The sequence below is a fragment of the Rattus norvegicus genome, chromosome 9, assembly GCF_021556685.1.
Source record: "Rattus norvegicus strain SHRSP/BbbUtx chromosome 9, alternate assembly SHRSP_T2T, whole genome shotgun sequence".
In the NCBI taxonomy this organism is placed as follows: domain Eukaryota; kingdom Metazoa; phylum Chordata; class Mammalia; order Rodentia; family Muridae; genus Rattus; species Rattus norvegicus.
In genome coordinates this window covers 91,222,301-91,247,398 of record NC_141542.1, presented here as the reverse complement: position 1 = coordinate 91,247,398, position 25,098 = coordinate 91,222,301, and the positions used below count along the sequence as shown (strand labels likewise).

General features: G+C 41.2%; 2 protein-coding genes across 6 annotated transcripts in view; one reads left to right on the top strand and one right to left on the bottom strand.

Annotated features, from left to right (window-relative positions):
* Usp37 (ubiquitin specific peptidase 37) overlaps positions 1–25,098 on the top strand; it is a 100,005-nt gene that overhangs the window by 9,537 nt on the left and 65,370 nt on the right. The window lies entirely within an intron of this gene.
* On the bottom strand, positions 95–24,922 carry Cnot9 (CCR4-NOT transcription complex subunit 9). Its single transcript, NM_001009357.1, is given in 8 exon segments — positions 95–2,305; positions 3,728–3,819; positions 4,328–4,426; positions 7,937–8,046; positions 9,377–9,486; positions 13,089–13,204; positions 14,584–14,763; positions 24,482–24,922. Coding segments are annotated over 8 exon segments (900 nt in total). The 5' UTR covers positions 24,506–24,922; the 3' UTR covers positions 95–2,136.

The window sequence follows — 25,098 nt, the reverse complement described above, 5'->3', positions numbered from 1 at the left end:
ACAGGGTAGAGGCAGGCCTAACAATGATCACCAGATTAAAGTGCCTAGATATTTCTATGTTGGCAGAATAAACTCTCCAATTAAAAGAAAAAAATTTTTTTTTTAAAAAACCAGAGCATGTTTTATTTTAATCCTGTTGAGGGTGAGGGATGGAAAACACAAAATAAAGGGAGGAGCCTCTTTATATAGTACATATAACATCAGGACCAACCACAGGAATTAAGACCCGTTGCACTCCTCCTCATTCAACTCCTATGTAGGTCCAAGGCCAGCTGAGGACAGATGGGACATGAATTAAGACACTATTGGCACAGTAACATGGCCAGTGCACCGAAAGATGGAGACAATGTCCCAGGGAGCAAGGCTCCAAGTCTCAGCTGCTTCCCCAGTGAGGCGGAATGAGAGACTTCAGCTCATCAGGAAGGCGGATTTCAAAAATCAGGGTACCCTAGTGAACTTTCCAGATCACAGTTGCAGAGTGAGTCGAGACGTTTATCAGGCAATGCTGTTCTTTGCTTTCTAAGACTTTCCTTCTTCAGCCTTGAGGCCATGGTCTCCTCTTCAATTTGGAAGGCAGGGGAATAAATGCTTATTCTACCCTCCCTAAATCTAGGTTACTTAATTAGCACTTTCTTGTCTCTGAAGACAGAAGCCAACAAACAAGGCTGGCTCCCTGTGTGAAAGTCAGCTTAAAGAGCCCTTGGTTTGGCACAACTGCCTCTGCAAAGGTTTCTATGAGCATCTGTCCCTTTATAGTCTCTTCAAATTTAATAAAGATACCTTCAAGTGTGTGAGACATGGGCTGAAGATTTGGGCTCTCTCTAGAGTTGGATTAATAACCCCATCTTTGGGATGAGGATGAGAAAACAAAGGTTGACAGTGGAAGGATCTCAGAAAGGCAGTTTACAGTAACAGGTTAAGTCAAGCCCATGGAGATGGAAAGGGAACTCTGACACTATCAACAAGTAAAAAACATTCCAGTGGTAGCCCTGTAGTTTCCATAGACCAAAGAAAGTGTTAAAGGGAGAGGGGACTGAGACAGCAGAGTGCAGCTGTTTAACTCTGAAAAAACTCATTCAGCTAATACTGCTTCAAGTATAATCATGAGGAGATGGCACTACTGAAACCCACACGAGAAGAACGGGGTCAGGGCCCCATTTGGATCTAGGTGCTTGTTCCATTTGAGAAGATACCTGGAAACTACCTGTGAAGACTTGAACCTGAAGAACTGCCTCCCTCCACCCCAGTACAACTCTCTAAGGAAGGCTGGGTAAATTAAGACGCCTGCTTTAAGTCTAAGTGGTAGGAAAGGGGCAAGCGCTGAGATTTGGGTGGGCTAGCAGCCGAAGCCAGAGCCAAAGTGAATGTCCTCACAGCAGCCAGGCTTGCGAGGGAAACAACAGGGGCAGAGGGGAATGGTTGGTAGTGTTTTTGCTTGGCTTTGCTTTCCTCTTCCCCTGCCTCCCATTCCACCCAACAGCCTGATAGCGCCATCGGTCTGCCCGAGGGGATGCAATGCCCAGACCAACTTTTATTGAGCTTATGCAGCTAAGAGACGTGTAAACAGTGCCAACTGACAAAGTTTTGCTGAAAACTACAGCTTGTGTCCATTAAACACATCTCTCTCTTTTGAGATTAAAAACAAAAATCCAAAGTAAACAAATACTGTGTGAGAGAGAATTAAGAGACACACCTTGAGTCGTCCAGGAAGGCAAAGTTTTTTGTTTTTTGTTTTTTTTTTTTTAAAAAAAAGCCACATGGTTTGGTCCCAGGTGCTCTCCATGCCTACAGTGTTACTGTGATTACCACCTCTCCTCTCTCTACCAGTGGCTAGGCAGAGGTTGGGGAGCAGGGTCATCTTGGGCATGCTGCAAATACAGCATTTGCTGGTGTTGACACCCTCCTGGGGCTGTGGTAGCAGACTGCTGTCAGGAGCCCAATTCCTGGGAGCAGTAGGGGGATCCAGGACCTCCAGTCAGCCCACACACCTCAGTGGGGTACCTTGCCCCTTTTCTCCAGTACAGTTCAGCATTGAGGTTGTCTATTCCCAGTCGGCAATAAAACCTGAGCTGTTTTCCTCATAGGTTCCACCCTTACTCCCCAACGTAGGGGAGTAGTGAGAGGGAATGTCGAGGATCACTGAGGGGGCAGGGGAATTCCCCGGGGATCGGTGACTTGGCCCTCCTGCAGGTTCTTCACCAGTTGTGCAAGCCAGCGTTTGGTGGTGGTGTCATCTTTTAGCACCTGGGCAAAGGTTGTGTCCTTCAGCTGGTCAGGGAGGCACTGTCTGAGTGCTTCACGTGCCCTACATCAGAAACAAACAAACCAACCAGAAAGACAACAAATAAGCCCACATTTGGGGGCTGGGAAGACCCCCTTTCTTAGATATAAACATGCAACTTCCTAGGAATCTATAGCTATCAAGCTATACCAAGAAACCATTAGAATTCCTTAAAGTAGGTGCTATGTAGTCCACAAATATTTTCACCACACCCCAATGCAGAATTTCACGCAAAAGCAAAATGGAATAATATGATGCAATAGTTCATTTCACTCCAAACTTTGTTCTGATTTATTGATAAATATTGTCGAAATACCATTAGATATAGTTTGAGAAATGAAATTATTTAAAAAATTGTATACTAACAGCAGATATGACCTTATTTGTATGATAAACCGATTTTAATTTTACACTAACACCAGTTATGGTTTTACAGAAATGTTTCAACTTTGTATCTGAAACCTTAATAAAAAATAGTAAAAACTATGGTAGCAGTTTTTAATCTAGAAGCCTAAAATAAGCAAATACCAACTCTATACAGAGCTGTTCTACACAGTTTCAGCTCTTAGACTCAAACAGGTTAATTTCTAATAAGTATATTGCAAACTGGTGGGGGGGTATAAAAAAAAAGGACAAAATGATCAAAGAATAGCTAGGGCTCAAATAACTCCAGTGGTTACAGACCAGTTCACATTAGTCAAGCCACTTGATTCTTAGGAACTCAGAAAGCACTCCATTATGTGGCTTAGCAGAATCTGAACATGTAGATTTCATCATAAATTATGTATTAACAGGAGAAAAGGTCAAACATTTCTGAAGTGCATTACATCTATCTACAAAGTACACGACTGTGGCAGAGTTCTTGAACCTACCAAGAAAAAGTAATGAGCTCCATAGTTTACAGGAAGCAGAGAACTGCAAGCTAAAAAAGCCTCTAGGCTACAGGACTTTGCAGAGACCTTAAAGTGTACTCTGAGTACTTGGAGTAGCCATAGAAAGCCCAAACCGCACTAGCCTCCCTTGAAATTGCTTGGGCTTTTGGGAATTTCAGGGTAGAACAGAGTTACAACAGGAAGATCTAACTAGTGCACTTTAAACAAAGTTTAATTTATTTTATGGATGTGAGTACACTGTCACTGTCTTCAGAAACCAGAAGATGGCATCGGATCTTATTACAGATGGTTGTGAGCCACCATGTGGTTGCTGGGATTTGAACTCAGGACCTCTGGAAGAGCAGTCAGGGCTCTTAACCACTGAACCATCTCTCCAGCCCACTAGTGCACTTTAAAGTCAGAATTTTAGATTTTAACAGGAACTTAAGTTTTTCTTAGGTAAACTAAAGTTATATGGGTTCTAATACTCAAGACAGAGGGTCTGAGCCGTAACATTAGAATCCATTCATGAGACTATTTCTCCCAAATCTTGTGAATCCTGTTAAATCTTTACCTGGGATTATCTGAGAGTCGAAGGTAACATCTTACTACATGCTTCAGCAGACGGGCAGATGGTTCTTTGGATAGCTGCAGGACCATTTTACCCTGTTTTACCCAAAAAAAAAAAAAAAAAAAAAAAAATGTGGGGGAAAGTCACAAAATAATTTGAACTGACACCAGAAATCAGATCATCTAAGAATCATTTTAAAGTTCTTGAGATTTTTTTTCCTTTTTGAGACAGGGTCTCTATATGTGGCCTTGGCCAGTTAAGCACTCCCTACATAGATCAGGTTGGACTTGAACTCACAGAGATCTGCCTGCCTCTGCCTCTAGAGTTCTGGGACTAAAGACATATACTATCACTCCAGCTAGTATTTTGGGGATAGGACACTACTTCTTCAGTTGGCTGGTGAGAAACCCACGCTGCTGCTTCAAGTCCACATTCATCCTTTTGCCTCCCTCTGCCTTATAGATATTGGAATGACAGGCATATATCACCATACCTGGCCAGAACAGTTATTTCTAGTTAGAAGACTAAGTTTTTGACCAGTTACAAGATGACTAAGCTTTGTGATCAAAATAAACTGCAAAGAGAGTAAAGGAAAGAACTCACCAAGATCATGGCAACATGGGAAAAACGCTCATATGTCTGACATATATAAGCCAGACCAGTGTCATCTAAGAGGATCTTCTGGAGGATGAATGTGGCAACCTGGAGTAAAACAAAGAAGGTGAAGAGCTGCTCAGATTCGTCATTTAAGGGACCACCACTCAAACACCTAGGCACACTCAGCACTCAAAGTATACAGCAAGCGGAGTCCCCTGTACATTTTGCATAACTTTATCAAGCATCATACAATCAGAACAAATATTATCGTACTGAGCAGTAACTATGTCAGGTTTTTTTCCTAAGGCTACTTATAGGCTTTGGTTTTCCTACTGAGTCCACAAAGTACATACCGTTATTCTCATTTTATATAAAAGGGAAAGCCCTAGATAATTACCAGGAGGATCGCACAAAATTTGAGGCCAGTCTTGGCTGCACAGTGAATATCAAACCAACTTAGAACAGGCTCAACTGCCCCCTTCCTGCCCTGCCCAAAGCTCCTATTTTACATCAGACGATCGTTATTTTGGGAAAAAGGTTTGAGACAGGGTCTTACTCTGTAACCATGGCTAGCTAGCCTCAAACTCACAGAAATGCCCTTGCCTCAGCCTCCTATGTGTTGGAATTACAGGCCGGAGTCATAATAGCAGACAATTAGGATAATGATTACCTTTCTTTCTTTTTTTTTTTTTTCCCCAGAGCTGGGGACTGAACCCAGGGCCTTGCACTTGCTAGGCAAGCGCTCTACCACTGAGCTAAATCCCCAACCCCATGATTACCTTTCTTTGGTGACATCAGAAGAGCTGTTGTTATTGTTCCACTGAGGTATAACAAAGCATATACCTCACTGTATATATGAGGTACAACAGGACAAATAATATATTCTCAAGATGGCTAAATCTAATCAAACCCAAGAGTGCTGTCTCATATGTACAAAAGGGTCTTTATAGACATGATTAGGGGTCTTGAGCCAGAGAGATTACCCACATAAGTCCTGAGACTCACTAACATTCTAAAAGAGATGGAAATTTAACCACAAAGAAAGGACTACAAGAGAATCCGATGTGAACATGCTTGACTGATTGCAGAAGGGAACCACGTCAACAGAACACAAAGAACATAACTGTAGAAGTGAAATGGCATGTAAAAAGACACCCCTTTATGCCTCTAGAGGAACCTGGGCCCTGTTCTACCTGGCTTGATTTTAGCTTATTAAAACTGACTTGTGGCTTCTAGAACTGAGAATAAAATTTATAAATTAAGACATCACTTAGTTCTGCTAATTTGTCATGACAGCAATAGGCAACTAAACCAAACCACAGCAAAGAACAAATTCACTAATAGAGTATTACTTGGTGAGCTTTCAGTCTGTATTCCGTTTTTGTACACCACAGCAGCTTAAAACACAGAATATTTCCAGCAACTCAATTTTGGCATTGCCTTGTATCTTTTCCCAGTTAATATGGATCCACTGGTCCATCTCTCTAGCCCTTTTACTTGTTTTTGAGCTTCACCTAGGTGGAGTAACAGTAAAAATTCACAGGCTGGTTTCTTTGCTTAATACAATTAGAACCATCAGATCATACTTTTTTAATGCAGTTATTTATGACCAAACAACTTTTCTTTTTTTCCTTTTTTAAAAAAAGATTTATTTATATGAGTACACTGTAGCTGTCTTCAGATACACCAGAAGAGGGCATCAGATCCCATTTCAGATGGTTGTGAGCCACCATGTGGTTGCTGGGAATTGAACTCAGGATCTCTGGAAAAATAGTCAGTGCTCTTAACCACTGAGCCATCTCTCCAGCCCAACAACTTTTCAATCTTTAAAAACAGAAATGTTATAAACATTCTAGTATGTATTTTGACATACATAAGAGCTCTTCTCTTGAGAACATACCTAGTGTGAGACTGTGGAGTCATACAGCAGGCTTATGTCGAGTTTAGTGGATAATGCTTGGTTCCTAAATAGTTACATTTTATATTTACTTAGCAGGGCTTAAATCAACCAACCAGTCACCTTAGTGAGATGGCCCCATGGGTAAGGACACTTGCCCTTGAAAACCCAAGTTCAATAAACAAGGTCACATGCTAGAAGGAGATACAACTCCCACAGACTGTCTTCAACTCTTCACATGTACACTTTAATATGTGCACATACAAATAAAAACACAAACAACCAGCCAATCAACTAACCCACCTATCCAACTAAACTTTACCACCCTGGAAAAACATTCATAGTAGGTCTAGGATTAGAGTTAGACATCAACATTTATTAAAGGTGTCTGTCTGTCTGTCTGCCTGCCTGAGTATGTGTGCTGTAATGCTGCAGGTCTGTGCAGAAGCCAGAGGATGTCAGATGCTCTTCTCTATCACTTTTTGCCTACTACTTCCAGGCGGGGACTCTACCCGAACCTGGGGTTTGTGGTTCTCTGTAGTCTGGAAGCCAGCTACCCCTAGCATCCTCCTATCTCTATCTGCTCAGAGCTGGGGTATAGGTGTGCATAGGATGTAGCTTGCTACATCTGATACATGGACACTGAAATATGAACTCCAGTTGCCATGATTATGCAGCAAGTGTTCTTAACTACTAAGCCATTTTTTTCCAGACTCATATTTTAAAAGATTTGTCTACTTTTATATGTACAGGTGATTTGCCTTCATCTATGTCTGTACACCATGTGCAAGCAATGCTGGGAAGGAAGGGGGGGGCACTGGATCCCCTGAAACTGGAGTTATAGGTGGTTGTGAGCCACTACACAGGTGATGGGGATTGAACTTGGGTCTTCTGGAAAAATAGGAGTTAACCACTGAACCTTCTCTCCAGGCTCACAACTGTATTTTAAAATTATTTCCCAGGTTATTACATCATAACAGCCTCAACTGAGGACCTTTATTTCAACATGTGACTACTATGGTCAAACTGTTTTAATTGTTGCACAAAAAAATTAAATACAAGCCTGGTTCTGTGTTGCAAGTTCCAGAACTCCCAGTTCTCTGGAGTCTGAGACAGAAGGATTGTTCCAAATTTGAAAGAGAATGAGTTTATGTACACTATATGTACAGAGGCTGGTGGTCTTGGGTGTTTTAAGAAAGCTGAGCAAGCTCTGTGGAGCAAGTCAGCAGCACTCCTCTATGGCCTCTGCATCAGTTCTTGCCTTGACTTCATGCTCTGACTTCCCTGGACTACACGCTGTAAGATGAAACAAACTCTTTCAACCCAAGTTACTTTTAATCATTATCATTATTACAGCAACGGAAACCTTACCTAAGATACTGTGTAAGCCTGATGACCCAAGTTTGACCCCCAGAGCCCACATAAAAAGCCAGATGTGGTGGCTTGCACCTGTAGTCCCAGCACTCCTATAGTGAAATGGGAAGCAGAGACAGAAGTGCCCAAAAGCCCGTGCACCAGCTCAAGTGAGAGTCAACTCCCCAAAGTTGTCTTTATCTCCACAGGAGGGCATAGCAGTCACACCCACACAAATAAATGTACTTACAAATAAAGTAAACATTTTGAAGGTGAAAAACCTGAAGAGGCACAAAAGGGTTCTAGAGCCACAAAGCAGCAGCTCCAGAGCCAAAACGATGGTGACTCTCACTTAAAGCACATACCGTTTTAGACAGTTCACTTCCAGATTCCATGATGCGCAAACACAAAGGGATGATTTCTGTTGTCAATAAAAAGTTGATTACTTCTTGCTCATCTGTTTTAACCAAGGCCCCTAAAGAAAATAAGGACAAGCAAAGTTATTTTTAAAAAAGGATTTATTATATTTACTCCATATTGTTCATCAAAAGCAAGTAATAGGACATAGACTGCCGTTTCTGTGTCAGGGAATCCATTTCGTATCCGTTTAAAAAAAAAAGCAGGGGCTGGGGATTTAGCTCAGTGGTAGAGCGCTTACCTAGGAAGCGCAAGGCCCTGGGTTCGGTCCCCAGCTCCGAAAAAAAGAACCAAAAAAAAAAAAAAAAAAAAAAGCAAAAAAGTCAGATGTAGTGAGTCATGAGTGTGATCCCAGCATTGGGAAGGCTAAGGCAAGAAGATATTGTTGAATTCAGGTCCAATCTGAGCTACAAAGAATTACAAGACAGAGAGAAGGGGGTTTGGGCGAAGGTGAGGGAGCGGGAGAGAGAGAGACAGAGAGAAATCCATGTAGGCGCTTTATGAATAAAAAAACAACAAGCTTTAAAACAGAAAAAAATTTTATTGAATTAAGTTCTTGCCAGAATGATACTCTGTATAATTTGAAGCTAAAGTCAGATCGTGATTTCTGATTCTCACAGCTTTGCTAACAATATTAAGAATGATGCTTGCTAAGTTTCTAAGCACTTACTAGCAAACAGATGAGGTCAAAGACAACTAGCAAACAGATGAGGTCAAAGACAAAAAATGAACAAGCTATAAGAAGTGAACCAAACACACAACTTAGACCACTATTATCAGTAAGAATTTCAGGCTTACAAAATATCCCTGGTAACTTAATAGGATATCAATGCCATTCAGTTGGTAGCGTGCTTGCCTAGAATGCATAAAACTCTGGGTTTGACCCCCAGCTTCACATTAAAAACCATATCAAGGGCTGGAGAGATGGCTCAGCGGTTAAGAGCACCCGACTGCTCTTCCAGAGGTCATGAGTTCAATTCCCAGCAACCACATGGTGGCTCACAACCATCTGTAAAGAGATCTGATGCCCCCTTCTGGTGTATCTGGAGACAGCTACAGTGTACTTATATATAATAAATAAAATAAATCTTTAAAAAAAAAAAAAAAAAAAAACATATCAAGTATGATGAAGTATGCTTGTAATCCCAGCACTTTGGAGGGGAGGTTAAAGGATAAAAGAATTTAAAAATTCGGGTTGGGGATTTAGCTCAGTGGTAGAGCTCTTGCCTAGGAAGTGCAAGGCCCTGGGTTCGGTCCCTAGCTCCGAAAAAAAAAAAAAAAATTTAAAATTCAAAGGTACCCTCAACTACATAGTAAGCCTGAGGCCAACCAGGGATACATAAGACCACGTCTCAAGAAAACAAACAAAAACAAAAAAAATAACTTACCAATAACTCCAAGGCTGGTGAGCCGAAGATATTCAAAGGGACGAGTTTTGCTGACTGTGTGCAAAAAGGGGTACAAAAAGAGTGGGATGTGTGCTGCAAGAAAAGCTGACCTGAAAGAAAAAACAACCACAGTCACGATCCAGAACTGATGTCTAAGTCTGAGACAATATGTGAGATTGCCAGGGTGAGGAATCTTTAGGAAGAACCTCCCTGGCTTTTAGTTGACCAACGCTGTTAATGTATAACTGTCCCCTAGGAGACGTGTTGATATTTGGAGATATTATCTGTCAGAAGTGAGAGATGTTGACGGCTACTTAGCATCCAGCCACAGAAGCCAGCCATGTCTACACTGCTGAGAAGGGCACCTTCTTGCCCTCACTGAACACCATAAAGACTCAGCACAAAGTATCAATGTAGAACAGCAACCCAAGTTAGAATGAATAAACAGTACAATTTACTTTTAATCTGCACTAAATGCCTTAAAAACTGATAACTCAAAAGTAATCTAAAGGGGTTGGGGATTTAGCTCAGTGGTAGAGCGCTTGCCTAACAAGCACAAGGCCCTGGGTTCGGTCCCCAGCTCCGAAAAAAAAAAAAAAAAAAAAAAAAAAAGTAATCTAAAAACCCATCCCCCCAACCCCCCCCCCAAAAAAACCCCAAAAAGACAACCAAACAAACAAAATCCCAAAAGTCAAGCCATAAATGCTAAGGCAATGTGTTGCTAAACATCTACACATAAACCTAGCACTCATGGGCCTGCCTGCAACAGGAGAATCATGATCATGAATCTGGGACTAGCCTAGAGACTCTGTCTCCAAAAAAAAAAAAAAAAAAAAAAAAAATGGGCGAAAGCTATTTTAGTGCTAAAGAGATTCTTCAGGAGGCTGAAAAGATGGCTCTTGGTGATTAAGAGATTAATTTGCCGGGACCTGAGTTCAATTCTCATATCTATTTTCCCACAGTTTACCTCTGCCTCTGGCACTTTCTTTTTTTTTTTGGTTCTTTTTTTTTTTTTTTTTTTTCGGAGCTGGGGACCAAACCCAGGGCCTTGCGTTTCCTAGGTAAGCGTTCTACCACTGAGCTAAATCCCCAGCCCCTCCTCTGGCACTTTCTAACTGCAGGAGGATCTTCCAGGTTCTGCAAGCACCCAGACAGGAGTGGCAGCTGGGCAAATGTGTATGTCCTTGAGTACACATGCACGTACACATACACACAAAGGAGGTCATTTTTCTATAAACTTCTTACTTAATTTATAAGTGAATACTGATTTCATAGACAAAGTCAGTTAAAAGCTTATTTTAAAACAAGATATCAGTGGCTTTAAACTTACTATGTAGCTGATAGTGACTTCCCAAGTGATGAGATTACAGTCAGATCCAACAATGTCCAGCTACTTTGCTGTGCTTAAAGACACTTTTACTTTTTTGTTAGGCAAACCAAATATCTTGAAAGCGTTTCAACTTGTAGTTGTCAGGCAACTAATATAGAAAGTTATTATTATTTATGTACTTCTTTTAAGTGCACATAACTATTCTCTTCTTGGATTATGAGACTGGGAAAGTCTCACTACATTAAGTAGCCCAGACTGCCTTGAATTTGCAGTAATCTGCCTGCCTCTGCCTTCCCAGTGGTGGAATTATAAGTCTGTGCCACTATGCCCATCTAAGATAAATTTCTTAGCAGCTTTTTGAAGTTTGACAGGTCAGTACTAAATAAACACCCAGACTTTATAGGGAAACTAGACAAAAAGAAGGCAATTAGAAGCTGCAGCAGAATGTGTGTGTGTGTGTGTGTGTTGGTAGGAGTGGTGCAGTCATGCCCATTTCTTCTTCCTCCATCTGAGTCCTGGGGATGGAACTCAGGCTGTCAAGTTTAGAGGCAAGCTGCTGCTGCTGCTGCTGCTTCTTCTCCTCCTCCTCCTCCTCCTCCTCCTCCTCCTCCTCCTCTTCCTCCTCTTCCTCCTCCTCCTCCTCTTCTTCCTCTTCCTCCTCCTCCTCCTCTTCTTCTTCTTCTTTTTTTTAAAGATTTATTTATTTATTATATATAAGTACACTGTAGCTGTCTTCAGATACACCAGAAGAGGGCATCGGATCTCTTTACAGATGGTTGTGAGCCACCATGTGGTCCCTGGGAATTGAACTCATGACCTCTGGAAGAGCAGTCGGGTGCTCTTAACCGCTGAGCCATCTCTCCAGCCCTAGAGGCAAGCTTCTTTACTCGATGACCCATCTCATTGGTCTCAAAGCAGATTCTTAAACAGGATTTTCTCTACCTTTTCACATATGACAATATAGCAAAAAAGTTTTACCTTGCATGTCAATTCCCATTTATATCACAGAGGCTGCCTGGAATTCTAAACTAAGAAGGACTTAAGAAAGGTGTAATGGTACACACCTTTAATCCCAGCTCTGGGGAAGCACAGGCGGGTGGATATTAGTGAATTTGAGACAAGCTAGGGTCCCCAGACAGCCAGAGCTATATAGTGACACCTTGTTTCAAACAAACATAAACAAAAAAGCTTTAGAAAAAATTTTCACAAATGTGAATTTTGTGAGAAAGAGTGCTTAAAAATATTTACCGAGTTCCTATTATATGTACCATGAAACAATTGTGACCCAGTGCCTACCATGATTTAGAAAAGAGAAGTGCCCATGTACCTATCATATATTATCTTTCCTGTGATATAACCTTTGTTCTTTAAAACTTTGCTGCCATAAGATGACTGATTTAAGTAAACATAAAATAATCACTTAATTTTGTTTTTTTGGGACAGGGCCTCCCATCTTAGCCTCCTGAGCACTGGAATTCTAAGTATAGAGAACCATGGGCTAGGAAGCGCAAGGCCCTGGGTTCGGTCCCCAGCTCCGAAAAAAAAGAACCAAAAAAAAAAAAAAAAAAAAAGATAGACAACCATGGGAGGATTAAAGCTCTAGTTTTATATTTGGGGTTAAATCACTGACAGAAAATATTCTTTAAGGTAGTTAAGCAAAATCTTTCCTCTCAGAACATAGCAAATCACTAAATTAGCAAACTGTTCTATGTTGTTAAAGGTATGGAATTGTATTTTGCTTCATTTTAAAACATGTCATATTTAATTCAAATCTGTAACCAGAAACTAAAAACAGCTATCAGACTTAATGTCAACAGTCAGAAAAACAAGAAAAAGGTGGGTATGCATGGTGGTACATGCCTATAATCCCAGCAGGCAGGAGACAGAGGTGGAAGGATTAACAGTTTAAGGCCAAAGACAGTGTTGGGGTAGGGGGTGGGGCCGCAGCAGCGGCAGGAGTATCTCTGTGAGTTCAAAGCCAGCCTGGTCTACAGAGTAAGATACATGACAGCCAGGGCTTCACAGAGAACCCTGTCTCAAACACCCCCCCCCCCCAAAAAGAAAAAGAAAACAAAAGAAATCAAGCAACCTTCCCCACTAATACCTACCAACTCCAAAGCCAACTGATAAAACATTACAAACAAAAAAAGCCAAGAGACATATAGAAAGTATATTAAAAATATCCAACACACTAAAAACTGTAAAAAAAGTCATTGCCATGAATGAGTAAAAAAAAAAAAAAAAAAAAAAAAAGTTCTGAAGACTGAAATCCATACATTACATTGTGTCTTCTTTCTCTGATCATTTAGCAAAGATATATAAGTTCCTATAAAATACTCACCCACCCCCATTAATTTACCAACACGCTCACAAAGCATTTACCTGGTCTCTGGGTGTGAGGCCACACACTGTAGCAATGCTAGAGCATTGCAAACCCTGTTAGATTGGTGTGCTGTCAAGGTTGGAGGGTTGATAGATGGATAAATATTTACAATTTCCTGAAAAATGCAAAGAATCCCAGACAGCAATTAATCACAAATTACCAGTGTCACAGCAAAGTATCTTTAATTCCTGCAGAAATGAAATTATTTTTCCATTACGAGCGTGCTAAACTAAATAGGCAAGACCTTTTCCTATGTGTCTCTAGGAATACTGGGTCTCCCATACTCCCCCTACACTTTGCAGTTAGTCTTCATGTATGTTGGTGTTTTGCCTGCATGTGTGTCTGTGACCAGAGAGAGGGTATCAGATTCCTAGGAACTAGAGTTAAAGTTGGTTGTAAACCACAATGTAGGCGCTGGGAATCAAAGTCCAGGACTTGTGGAAGAGTAGCCAGTGTTTTTTACCATTGCATTGAACCATCTCTCCAGAACCTATAGCCAATTGAGGGACCCTTATTTTTGTAATTTTAAGAAGTTGCATTCTACTTCATTTTTTTTCCTATTCAAAAGCTTTCTTTTATTGGATATTTTTTAATTTACATTTCAAATGTTATTCCCTTTCATGGTTTCCTGGATAAGCCCCCAGTCCCCTCCCTTTCCCCTTCTTCTATAAGGGTATTCCCCTCCCCATCCACCCCCCTTGCATTCTACTTTATAATGAGACCCATGTTGAATATAGTTCTGTTTATTTTAGCTGCAAATCCTTTCATAACACTAATAGATTCTTGGCTACATGTGTTAGGAATAGCAATATGAATTTACCAAACAAACTTGAAAGATTATTAATAATTTGAGGAGAAACTTTAGATTCATATCTCTCCTTGTACCCAGAGATTAAACTCAAATTGTCTGGCTTGGCAGCAGGTAAATGAACCACCTTACCAGATGCATCTATTTATTCTTTAATGCACACACAAACACATCTTTAATCCTATAGCTACCACACCTTAATCTCAACAATTTTCTCCCTTAGACCATTATCTACGGTTCTCATACTATTTCTATATCCTTCCCAGCTATAACAGATCTACCCCAATGTATTTCTAAAAGCCATTTCTCAATGTAGCTCTTAGATTTCACCTGTTAAACACACATTTAAGGTCTGCCTCTCAGATCAACTAAATTCAATCTCCTAGGGAGAACCCCCAAATGCATTTAACAAATACCTCTGACTTCTTAAAAATAGGATCCTACAAATGTTAATATTCAAACAACCATTCTCAAGTCTTCAAAAATCATTTGAGCACAAGAATAGAAAAACCCCAGTGGGGGGCTGGGGATTTAGCTCAGTGGTAGAGCGCTTACCTAGGAAGCACAAGGTCCTGGGTTCGGTCCCCAGCTCCGAAAAAAAGAACCAAAAAAAAAAAAAAAAAAAAAAAAACAAAAAACCCAGTGTGGCAGACATGACTGAATTCCTACTGTGGCTACAGACCCACCTGTAAAAGTGCTGCAATAGTACCGAATGAATGCCACAGCATGGGCGCAAGGTCAGGGACAGACTCTCGCTTCTTGCTCAGCTCCAGCAAAGCATTTTCCCTTGTTTCAGGACTGGACAGTTCATTGATCCACTGATAGATCTTCTCTCTGTCCACCTGGGCCAGTGCAGTAGGCACAGGCTTTAGGGGAAAACAAGAAAACAAATGTCAACTTAGTACAACTTAATCAAGTCTTATCCTTTAGTAGTGCTTTATAAACATGTATATTTGTAAATTATAGGAGCCTCATTAAACACATATATTTGATGCGAAGTGACTCAACCTGTTTGACCATTACCGAGCCCATGTTTAGGAGGTTATATTATAGGTGTACTTGGGCTGTACTGAAAAATATACTAGGATGCTTACTATTGTGAAAGTAAAAGAACTAACAAACAGCTATCAATAAGAGATGGTGTAAGTATAGTGTGGTACATCTTTTTTTTATCTTTATTAACTTGAGTATTTCTTATTTACATTTCGATTGTTATTCCCTTTCCCAGTTTCCGGGCCAACATCCCCCTAACTCCTCCCCCTCCCCTTCTATATGGGCGTTCCCCTCCCCATCCTCCCCCCAGTGTGGTACATCTTTAGAATGGAATATTATGTTTGAAAGAATGTGGATTTTGGTACTTTGATTTGGAAAGCAGTGAAATACTTTAAATGGGGCTTAATGGGCCATCCTAGTAGGAATATGGAAGACTTTCTTGCTGGGAGTAATTTGAACTGTGCTAACCTGGCCCAAGAGGATTCAGAGGAGAATTTTAGTATGTGGTATAAAGACTGTTTCTGTGGTACTTTGGTGAAGAATGTGGCTACTTTTTGCCCTTGTGTGAAGAGCATGCCTGAGGCTAAGGTGAAGAGACTCAGATTCATTGCATCGATAAACGAAGTTTCAGAAATGCCTAGCAGAAACTTTGTTCTTTGGATAAGTTTCCTGAAGAGCTTTTTGAACAAGCACAGTAAACTTAGAAAGGAAAAATATAAAATATATGGTTTGAGTATTAAAGGGGTACCAGGAAGTAAAATAGAGCTAAATCCTGTTTTCAAGAAGATAACAAATTAAGGAAGTGGGACTTTGTGGCAAAATTCTACCCAGCTAAATTTAGATCCAGGCACACCTTTAATTCCAGGAGTTAGGTACACAATAGTTCAAGGTCAATCTATAGAGCAAGATCCAGGACAGCCAAGCTTAGGCAGTGAAGGAGTTGGAAAACAGAAAGCTAGTGACAATGTAATAGAACAAGCTCCTGCAAGCAGCAGAATTTGGCACCTTTGGCTTTATGACTCTGGCTTTAAAGGTCCAGAACAGAAGGGACGACTGGGACAACGATGCTGATTATCTGGAGCTAAGAAAGAATTGGTGATTAAGAAGAGATGAGGGGTTGGGGATTTAGCTCAGTGGTAGAGCGCTTGCCTAGCAAGCGCAAGGCCCTGGGTTCGGTCCCCAGCTCCAAGAGAGAGAGAGAGAGAGAGAAAAAAAAAAAAAAAAAAAAAAAAGAGATGAGCATCACTGAGATGAAATCTTCTGGGAAGTGTTTTCTGAGAGCACAAAGAAGCTGTGTTCCAAAGATTAGCCAAGGTTGTACCCTCTGCTGCAGCTGTACTTGGTAATGTGTAAGAGTCACCCAGGTGGTACTGGTTTTGAAGGCATGAAGGAGTCATGAAGAGCAGCTGAGGCTCAGCATTGTGAGAGGCCATGGAAGGCCATTGGTGAAGGTGCAGACTCAGTTGTAGGTGACAGCCAGGACTGAAGGAGTCAATGCAAAGGATTTGAGGCTTGGCACCATGAAGAGAGCCTATGAGAGGCTACTGATGAAGCCTAGCTGCAGTGGAAGAACCCAGTGTATTGGAGACACCAGTATCATGGGATGATCACCAAGAACAGCAGCAACAGTGGAGTGGATCAACCTGAGCTTAGAGTGCTACAGAAGGCAGAGGTGAAGTAGTGATGGAGGAGTCCAGAAGATCATATGTGGATCCCGGACATTGAAACAAGAAGCCATAACACTGAAGTTGTCTTTGAGATCCCAAGATGTTTGAGATGCTAGAGCCATGGGCTATCTGCCCAGGAAAGCTGCTAATGGGGAATGGAACCAGCCCAGGAGAAAGAAGTCTGTTGCATTCAATAAAGATGAAGAAGTTGGAGATCTAAAGACCACTTTGACATTAGACATGGAGATGCAGAGTTTGGAGTTTGCCATGTTGGTTTTCTGTCTTGTTTTGGAGTTTACGGTTAAGTGATTAAATGAATTTCAGAAGAGACCTTGAACTTTGGACTTTTAACATTGTTGAGATTGCTATAGACTATGGGGACTTTGGAAGTTGGACTAAATGTTTTTTATTATGCTATGGCTAGATATGGCCCCCATAGATTCATATGCTTCAGCAAGCCTATGGGGGCCAGGCAGTGGAATGTCATGGGTTTGTATATGCTTGGCTCTGGAAGTGGCACTATTAGAAAGTGTGGCCCTGTTGGAGTAGGTATGTCACTGTGGTTGTGGGCTTTAAGATCCTCATCTGCCTGGAAGTGAATATTCTGCTAGCAGCCTTCAAATAAAGAGGCAGAACGCTCAGCTCTGCCTGCACCATGCCTGCTTGGATGCTGTCATGCTCCTGCCTTAATGATAATGAACTGAGCCTCTAAACCTGTAAGCCAGCCCCAATTAAATGTTGTCCTTATGGGTTGCCTTGGTCATGGTGTTGTTCACAGCCGTAAAACCCTAAGACAGGTATTATACCTGCATATGGATCTAAGCAACGCATATATGCAATGCTTGAAACCAAAAGGGCGTCAGATTTTCTGGAACAAGAGTTAACAAATGTTTTGTAAGTTGCTATGTTAGTGTTAGGAATTGAACCTCGGTCCTCTGGAAAAGCAGCAACTGCTCTTAACTGTTGAGCCATCTGTCTAGTCTCCATATAGTCTTACTGTTAGGCACTATTTAATAACACCTATTCTTATTATTAAAAAATATTTAAAGGCCCTGGGTTTGGTCCCCAGCTCCGGAAAAAAAAAAAAAGAAAAAAAATATTTAACTTATTTTATTTATGTGTATGTGAGTCTGTATATGCATATAGCAGAGGTCAGAAGAAGGTATCCCTCAGATGTGGGGTTTTAATAGGACTCAAACCTCAGCTCTGTCAGTATAAATTCTTACGTGCTGAATCATCTCTTCAGATCCCAGATCTTCATTTCATAGATGAGGAAATTATGATAGAGAAGTTGTTTAAAATTTAAATGGCAACCAGGCTCGCCTATGATTTCAAAACTCGGGAGGCAGAGGGAGGTAGATTGTTGCAAATTTGAGATGCCTTGTCTATGCAGCAAGTTCCAGGCTACCTACAGATAAGACTGTATTAAAACAAAAAACCTTAACACAGGTTGTCCAGCAAGAGCTCAGACCCTTAACCTCTTTGCTAATGTTGCTTATTATCTGCCTGGAAAGCAGATCTGATTTAAAAATTCTTTCTTTTTTAGGGTTATAGGTGTTATGTCCACCTGCATAGAGCCTGAAGATGACATTATTTTAATCATTTTAATAGTGCATTAGACATATAATTAATAAAACTTTCAAACATCATGTTTAGTTCAACAGATTCTAAAAGAAAATCTAGTATCAAGAATGCCACTGATGTTAGGAGAAATTCTCTAGTTATAAACAAGATTACAAAACACTTAATATACATTTTCATGTGAGACTCTGTAAAACATTTTTACATAATTCATTACATGACAATATAACTCAGACAGGACATTAAATTAGTGGTACTTATACACACAAACAAAGTAAATAAAATAAAAATTAAAAACATAGGCTAGAGAGATGGATCAGCCATTAAGAGCATTGACTTTAGAGCAGTTAAGAGCTCTTCCAGACAACATGGTTTCAATTCCCAGCACCCACATGTCAGCTCACAACTTTTAACTCCTATTTCAGGGGATCCAACACCCTCACATAGACATACATAAAGTCAAAACCTGAAGTACATAAAATAAAAATAAATTAAAACATTAAAACAAAAAAACCATAAATTATCTTAACTTCCAAGTAATTAAATATAACCATAAATGAAAACATCCTAAACAGGGAGCCTGAAGTGGCTTAAGACCCAGTTTAAGACAGGCAAGGTGGCCTTAGGAGGCAGAGGCAGAGGCAGAGGCAGAGGCAGGTGGATCTTGTTCAAGTTCAAGGCCAGCTTGGCCTACATAACAAGCTCCAGGACAGCCAGGGCTACATTGAGCCCCAAACTGAAATAAACTGAACACCTCCCAAAAATTCCAGTTTACCCCCACCCCAAAATCCAGCTCAGCTATCTATAGAATTTCCTGGCCTATAATAAATCATTCTTTTTTTTTCTTAACAAATATTTATTTTTATTTCATGTGCATTGATAATCATTCAATTCTGTCATGGGTATTAACTACCAGCTTCAGGCAGTTTAAAAAAAAAAGAATCTTAGAAATTATTTCGTTCTGTTGTAAGAAACATCAACTTCATATAAGTATAATTTACATACAATAAAAGCACACCCATTTTAAATTCATATTTAACTGAATTTTGATGAACTTACATATCTCAATGACCATATTACGATATAGGTTACTTTTATTATCCCCAAAAGCTCTCCAGGGCCTTATTCACTCAGTAAGCCCATAATCTGGTCTAGATAACCAGATATTTTCTGCTGCTGTAGATGAGGCCTGTGCTTTCTAGTAATTACTTTTAGGCGATATGGTTCATTCACTTTATCCTAAGAAACAGGTTAATAAAAGATTAACATGTTTAAGGTCACACAGTGAATGTTTGGCAGAGCTCAATTTATCTAAATTTTCAGTATCCCCATTTAGTCTATGTGATAGAAACTCCCTCTTCAAAACAAAACTTTACTACTGTTACATTATAGTATATTAACAGTTGGATTTGCATAGTGAGTTCAACTATTAATACATATTCAATCACAAAATCATCTGAGAAATTTAGACTATTAATTACCATCCTCAATACTCAGACTAAGATTAAAACAGGTAACTCAATCGTCACAATCCACCTTTCTGAAGATTTTTTTTTTCTTTTTTTTTTTCAGAGCTGGGGACCGAACTCAGGGCCTTGCGCTTGCTAGGCAAGCGCTCTACCACTGAGCTAAATCCCCAACCCCCACAATCCACCTTTCATTAGCATGCTACTTATTTACACAGTACGAGTGCAGCTGTGGAATAGACATATGTGGAGCTGACGTATACACAGAAAAAGGTTTCTCACTGAACCTGATGCTAGGCTGGTAATCAGCAAACCCTAGTGATTCTTCTGCCCGTAACGTTGGAGCTCTGGGCTTACAGACATATAGTCACAGCTGGCTTTTTATGTGAGTACTGGGGACTTGAATTCAGGTTCTTATGCTTTAAGCTCTTGCTTGGTTAACTTTCTCCCCTTGTTCACTTTATTAATTTTGTAAATAACCCTTCATTGTTTTCTGTTTGTATAAAATGGAAAAAACAAATTTTGTTTTGATGATGATGTTAGGATGTATTTCATAAGGGCAGGACCATACTCTATTATAACTCAACTACCTCAGTATCTTTTGTGACTGTCTCTTTAATAAATAAAACCCTCCATTCATTGTCCTTTAATAGTACTTCTAATTTTTGTGCTAAAGGGATGATTTCCTTGCTCCCCCACTGTGTGTGTGTGTGTGTGTGTGTGTGTGTGTGTGTGTGTGTGTTTTCACGCTCAGCAGGTCACTTGCCTAGTATATATGGGGCCCTAAACTCAATTGACAGCAACGCACACACATACACACACACACACACACACACACACACACACGTGAAAAAAATAAGTTAACTTTAGGGCTGGGGAGATGGTTCAGTCAGTAATGTGTTTGCCATGAAAGTACGGAATCTGAGTTTAATTCCTGGAATCCACCTAAAAAGCTGGCTGTGGTTGCCCATGCAATCCCAATACTGTAGAAGCAGACAGATTACTGACGTGTACTGACCCTCCAACTTAGTCAATCCTGCAAGATCCTGGTCAGAGACCCCATTTTCACTACCACTCCAGAGGAACAACTCTCAAAGTTGACCTCTGGTCTCCAGACATGTACACCCACACATAAACACACATACACTAGTTTTCATTATTAAGCAAAAAACCAAGCATCTTCTCAAAAGACTTAGGTTATTGTGGGAATTGTGCATGTAATACTCCTTCTCAATTCCTAGCAAATTGTGTATTTTTTCTGCTCAGATCAAAATAACAACAGTTTGGATTGTGTACATAGGGGATGATGAAGAAATTGGCTCAAGGGCTGGAGAGATGGCTCAGTGGTTAAGAGCACTGACTGCTCTTCCAAAGGTCCTGAGTTCAAATCCCAGCAACCACATGGTGGCTCACGACCATGTGTAATGGGATCTGAGGCCCTCTACTTGTGTGTCTGAAGACAGCTAAAGTGTACTTACATATAATAAATAAATTAATTAAAAAATTAAATTAATAAATTAAAAAAAAAGAAAAAAAGAAATTGGCTCAAATTTTTATTCTTCAGTCTTGTCCCTTATCAATTATCCTAATGAATGTCTAGTGCAAAAGAAATTGTCAGAGCTGCCATGTGGGTCAAGCAGTGTAACAAATGTTTTTAAATTTATGTATGGCACTGTACATGTAGTTTGAAGAACTATATAAGACCTTTTTAAGTAGTGTACCACAGGTTTTTGTTTGTTTTGCTTCTTGAAACAGGGTCTATGTAGCCCTGGCTGTCCTTGCACGTGAAGAGATCTGCCTGCTCCTGACTCCTGATCATCAAGTTTGGGACCAAAGGCATATACCATTGTGGTAGCTGGCTGACTGTGCCACAGTTTTAACAGCTATTCAAATAATGCATTAGGCAGGAAAAAAAAAAAAAGACAAAAGGCAAAAGACGAAAAAAAAAACAAAAACAAAAACAAAAAACAAAAGAACAAAACCACAAAGGAAAACGAGCATCTGGGCAGAGGAGACCGGTACTGAAGCATGTGCGCTCAGACGCTCAGATCCACCATCCAACTCTGAGGAACTCCCTTACTGCCAACGCCACCTTTCAACTTGCTGCTTCTCAAATCATATGTGTAACTGGGGAAGAAGGAACAAAAGAAGCTAGGGGCTTCTGTCCAGTTGTTGCCTGTCAGTTGACTGCCATCTGCCTCCCTTCATGGCTGCTCCTAGACCTTGGCAAAGTGAGGACAAAAAGAGGACCAGGAATTTCATTTGGGCACCAATCAGACCAATGTCAAAACTAAGGGTAACGCAAACCTTGAGATATTGACAAAAGGTATGGAGATTAAAAGACTAGATTCTCATGACTAACATAATCATAGGAACAACTAGAAAACAAAGCATAGGCTGCCCAGTGGCGTCTGGAAACTCCTGGTCCACAGCATTAGAAAGCTTGCAGTGTTCCTTTGTACAAATCTTACTGTGCTGAGATTGCTCAGCGTTTCCTCTAAGAACTGCAAAACCACTACAGAAAAACACAACACAGCTGGCCATCAGTTATCAATCAGGCTGTGCAATGAAGGAAATTCGTATGTGGCTTACATATATTCTTTATTTGTGCTTATATAAACGCACACCTCCCCCTATGAAAACTATAGTCCCCTAATTAAGAACTTGAACAAGGGGGCTAGAGAGATGGCTCAGCGGTTAAGAGCACTGACTGCTCTTCCAGAGGTCCTGAGTTCAATTCCCAGCAACCATATGGTGGCTGACAACCATCTGTAATGGCATCTGACGCTCTCTTCTGCTGTGTCTGAAGACAGAGACAGTGTACACATAAAATAAATAAACCTTTAAAAAAACAGAACTTGAACAGTTAGAAACAGGATATAAAATATCACTTGCTTTGAAAAGAAGAAATAAACATCATAAAGTGGCATGTTAATATTTTTTATGTGTATTAGTCTGTGTGTCTTGTGAGTTTTGGGGATTTAACTCAGGTCCTCAGGCTTGGCAACAGGTCCCTTTACTCACTGAGCCATCTCACTCGTTCCTAAAGCAATGTTTCTGTATAGGTCTCGCTTACATACACTTAGCTGGGTTGCTTACTTTTTTTTCCCCTTTGAGACTGGGTCTAAAATGCTCCATAGACCAAGCTGCCATTGAATGCAGAGATCTGCCTGCCTCTGCTTCCCTGTGTGCTGGGATTAAAAACATGTCATGCCAATCAGATTGTTCACTTTTGGGAGGAGTCTCTGGAGACTGAACCCAGAATGTCACAAATGCTAGATCAAATATTCTGCTATAATTACTATCTCCAACCATCTTTTTTTTTTTTTAAGATTTATTATAAGTACACACTGTAGCTGTCTTCAGATACATGGACATCAGATCCCATTACAGATGGCTGTGTGCCACTATGTGGTTGCTGGGATTTGAACTCAGGTCCTCTGGAAGAGCTGTCAGTGCTCTTAACCGCTGAGTCATCTCTCCAGCCCCTCCAACCATCTTTTAAAAAGATGTTTTCTGAGATTTAAAAAAATTGCCAGGCTGATCTTGAACTTGTGGTCTGTTTGTTTGAGCTATTATTACAGATGTGCTGCCACCACACTCTGGAGAATGTTTATCTTTTCTTTTTGGTCAGGATATCACTATGCTAGCACGCTGGTCTGGAACTCTCCATATAGACCAGGCTGGCCTCAAAATTCACAAATTTACTTGCCTTCTGCCTTCCAAGCACGACTGTCCTAAATATTTCATTTTATACTTGAAGTTAAGGTAGTTTTTCATGTTTTATTTAGTCATTACGTCATGTTGTCTCATAATGTAATCCTAGTAGATTGTTTTCCTGATAGCATTTCCCTTTGGTGAAAGTGAAACTGGCAAGTGTTCTTAAACTATGCTGCTTCCGGTTGTGGGAGTACCTATTCAGGTCAGCAATATTTGAGTGCTTACCTTGTAGTAGGAACTGTCCCAGTGGTGGTGAAAACAAGTAAACACGACTCACCAAATACCTACCCCTGACTTCCAGGAGACAACCCACAAGTAAAAATAAATAAAAAATCCCGTAACTAAAACTGGGATCAGTGCTCTTTATGAGAAAATATTGGGGTTACAAGCTACTATGAAGATGGTCGGATAAAGTCACTCTGAAGTAGACTTGTGTCCATGTATGGAGTCAGAGTCCTAAGAAATACAATCCAGGTAGAGAATATGCAACAGAAAAGTTCATATACATTTTGGTCCGAGCTTAGGGAGCAAGTGACAAAAATCAAGCCCATAAACGTGACTAAGGACCATATCATACAGGAATTGTAGGTCAAGGAGTCTAATTTCTCTAAATTTAACCGAAAGTCATAGTATGACTTTAGGGAAGTGTAATACATGATTCGCTTTTCTTGGAAGGATAAAACGAGAGGTGCGAGGAAGGCTTTAAATGCAGAGAACCTTAAGTCAGATAGTCTTTGGCTTTCCTCATGCAAAGTGGCTTGAGCTAGAAGCCTATTTCTAATCACTGAGATCTGCCTAGGCGAGGAGAAATGGGATCACGGGACCAGAGCGAATGGCCGTGGAATTATCCTCATCTCCACCGACGCCCAGCACACAACCGGCAACCAGAAACTGACGCCGAGCGCAAAAGAATCAATGAATGGCCTGCTGAGGCAGCGCGGGGCGCGGGACCAGGCCTCGGCGCCGGAAAAGAACGCAAGAGGCCGCGCGCCAGGCCAGGAGAGGGGTCTTGAGGGGATAGCGGGGTCCGGCTCCGCCACGGTCTGCGTGTGGAGACTCCCGGACCTTGGGACTAGGGGCAGAAGCAGCTAGACTTGGGGCCCAAATCTGGGAACTAGAAAATGGGCTGAGACGGACATCCGGGCGCAACCACTCACCGCTGCCGTTGCCAGGCTGTGCATGTTGGGAGCGGGGGCCGCTCTACTTCTTCCGCTGGACGCGCCGGACCCGCGTCCCAGCTTTAGTGGCTCTGCAGCCGAAGATGAAGAGCCGCCATCCGTCTCCGGCTCGCTCCTCCCTCTTCGCAGCCCTTTGACCTCTCACCTCCGACCCTCCGCCCACACAGCCCTTTCCCGCCTCCTGGACCTCGGCCTAACAAATAGTCCCAAAGTATGTCCCTTGAACCTTCAGGTTCAGGATCAAAATGACGTCTGCAAACTACTGGTCCTCGTATCCCCCCGGCATCGCAAGTATATCCCCTAAGAAACGTGAACTCTGACTTTCCTCCTAAGGCCAGAGAAGGGCGGGAAAAGGCCAGCAGTCTTGGAAGGACAAAAACTGCGCATGCTCAAGCAGGCTGAGCGAGAGGAAAATGGTGGGAGGTCCAAAGTTGGTAAAGTGGAGAGTACGCATGTGTATTACAGTACAGTCACGACAGGGGCGGGGCCGCCCGGGTTAGGGGCTGGGCTTAGTATGGGGCGGAGCGAATGCTTGAGGGGCGGGACTTGCGCGCTTACGCGCACGCGCCTGGACTGGTTGCGTCGAGAGTGCGTGC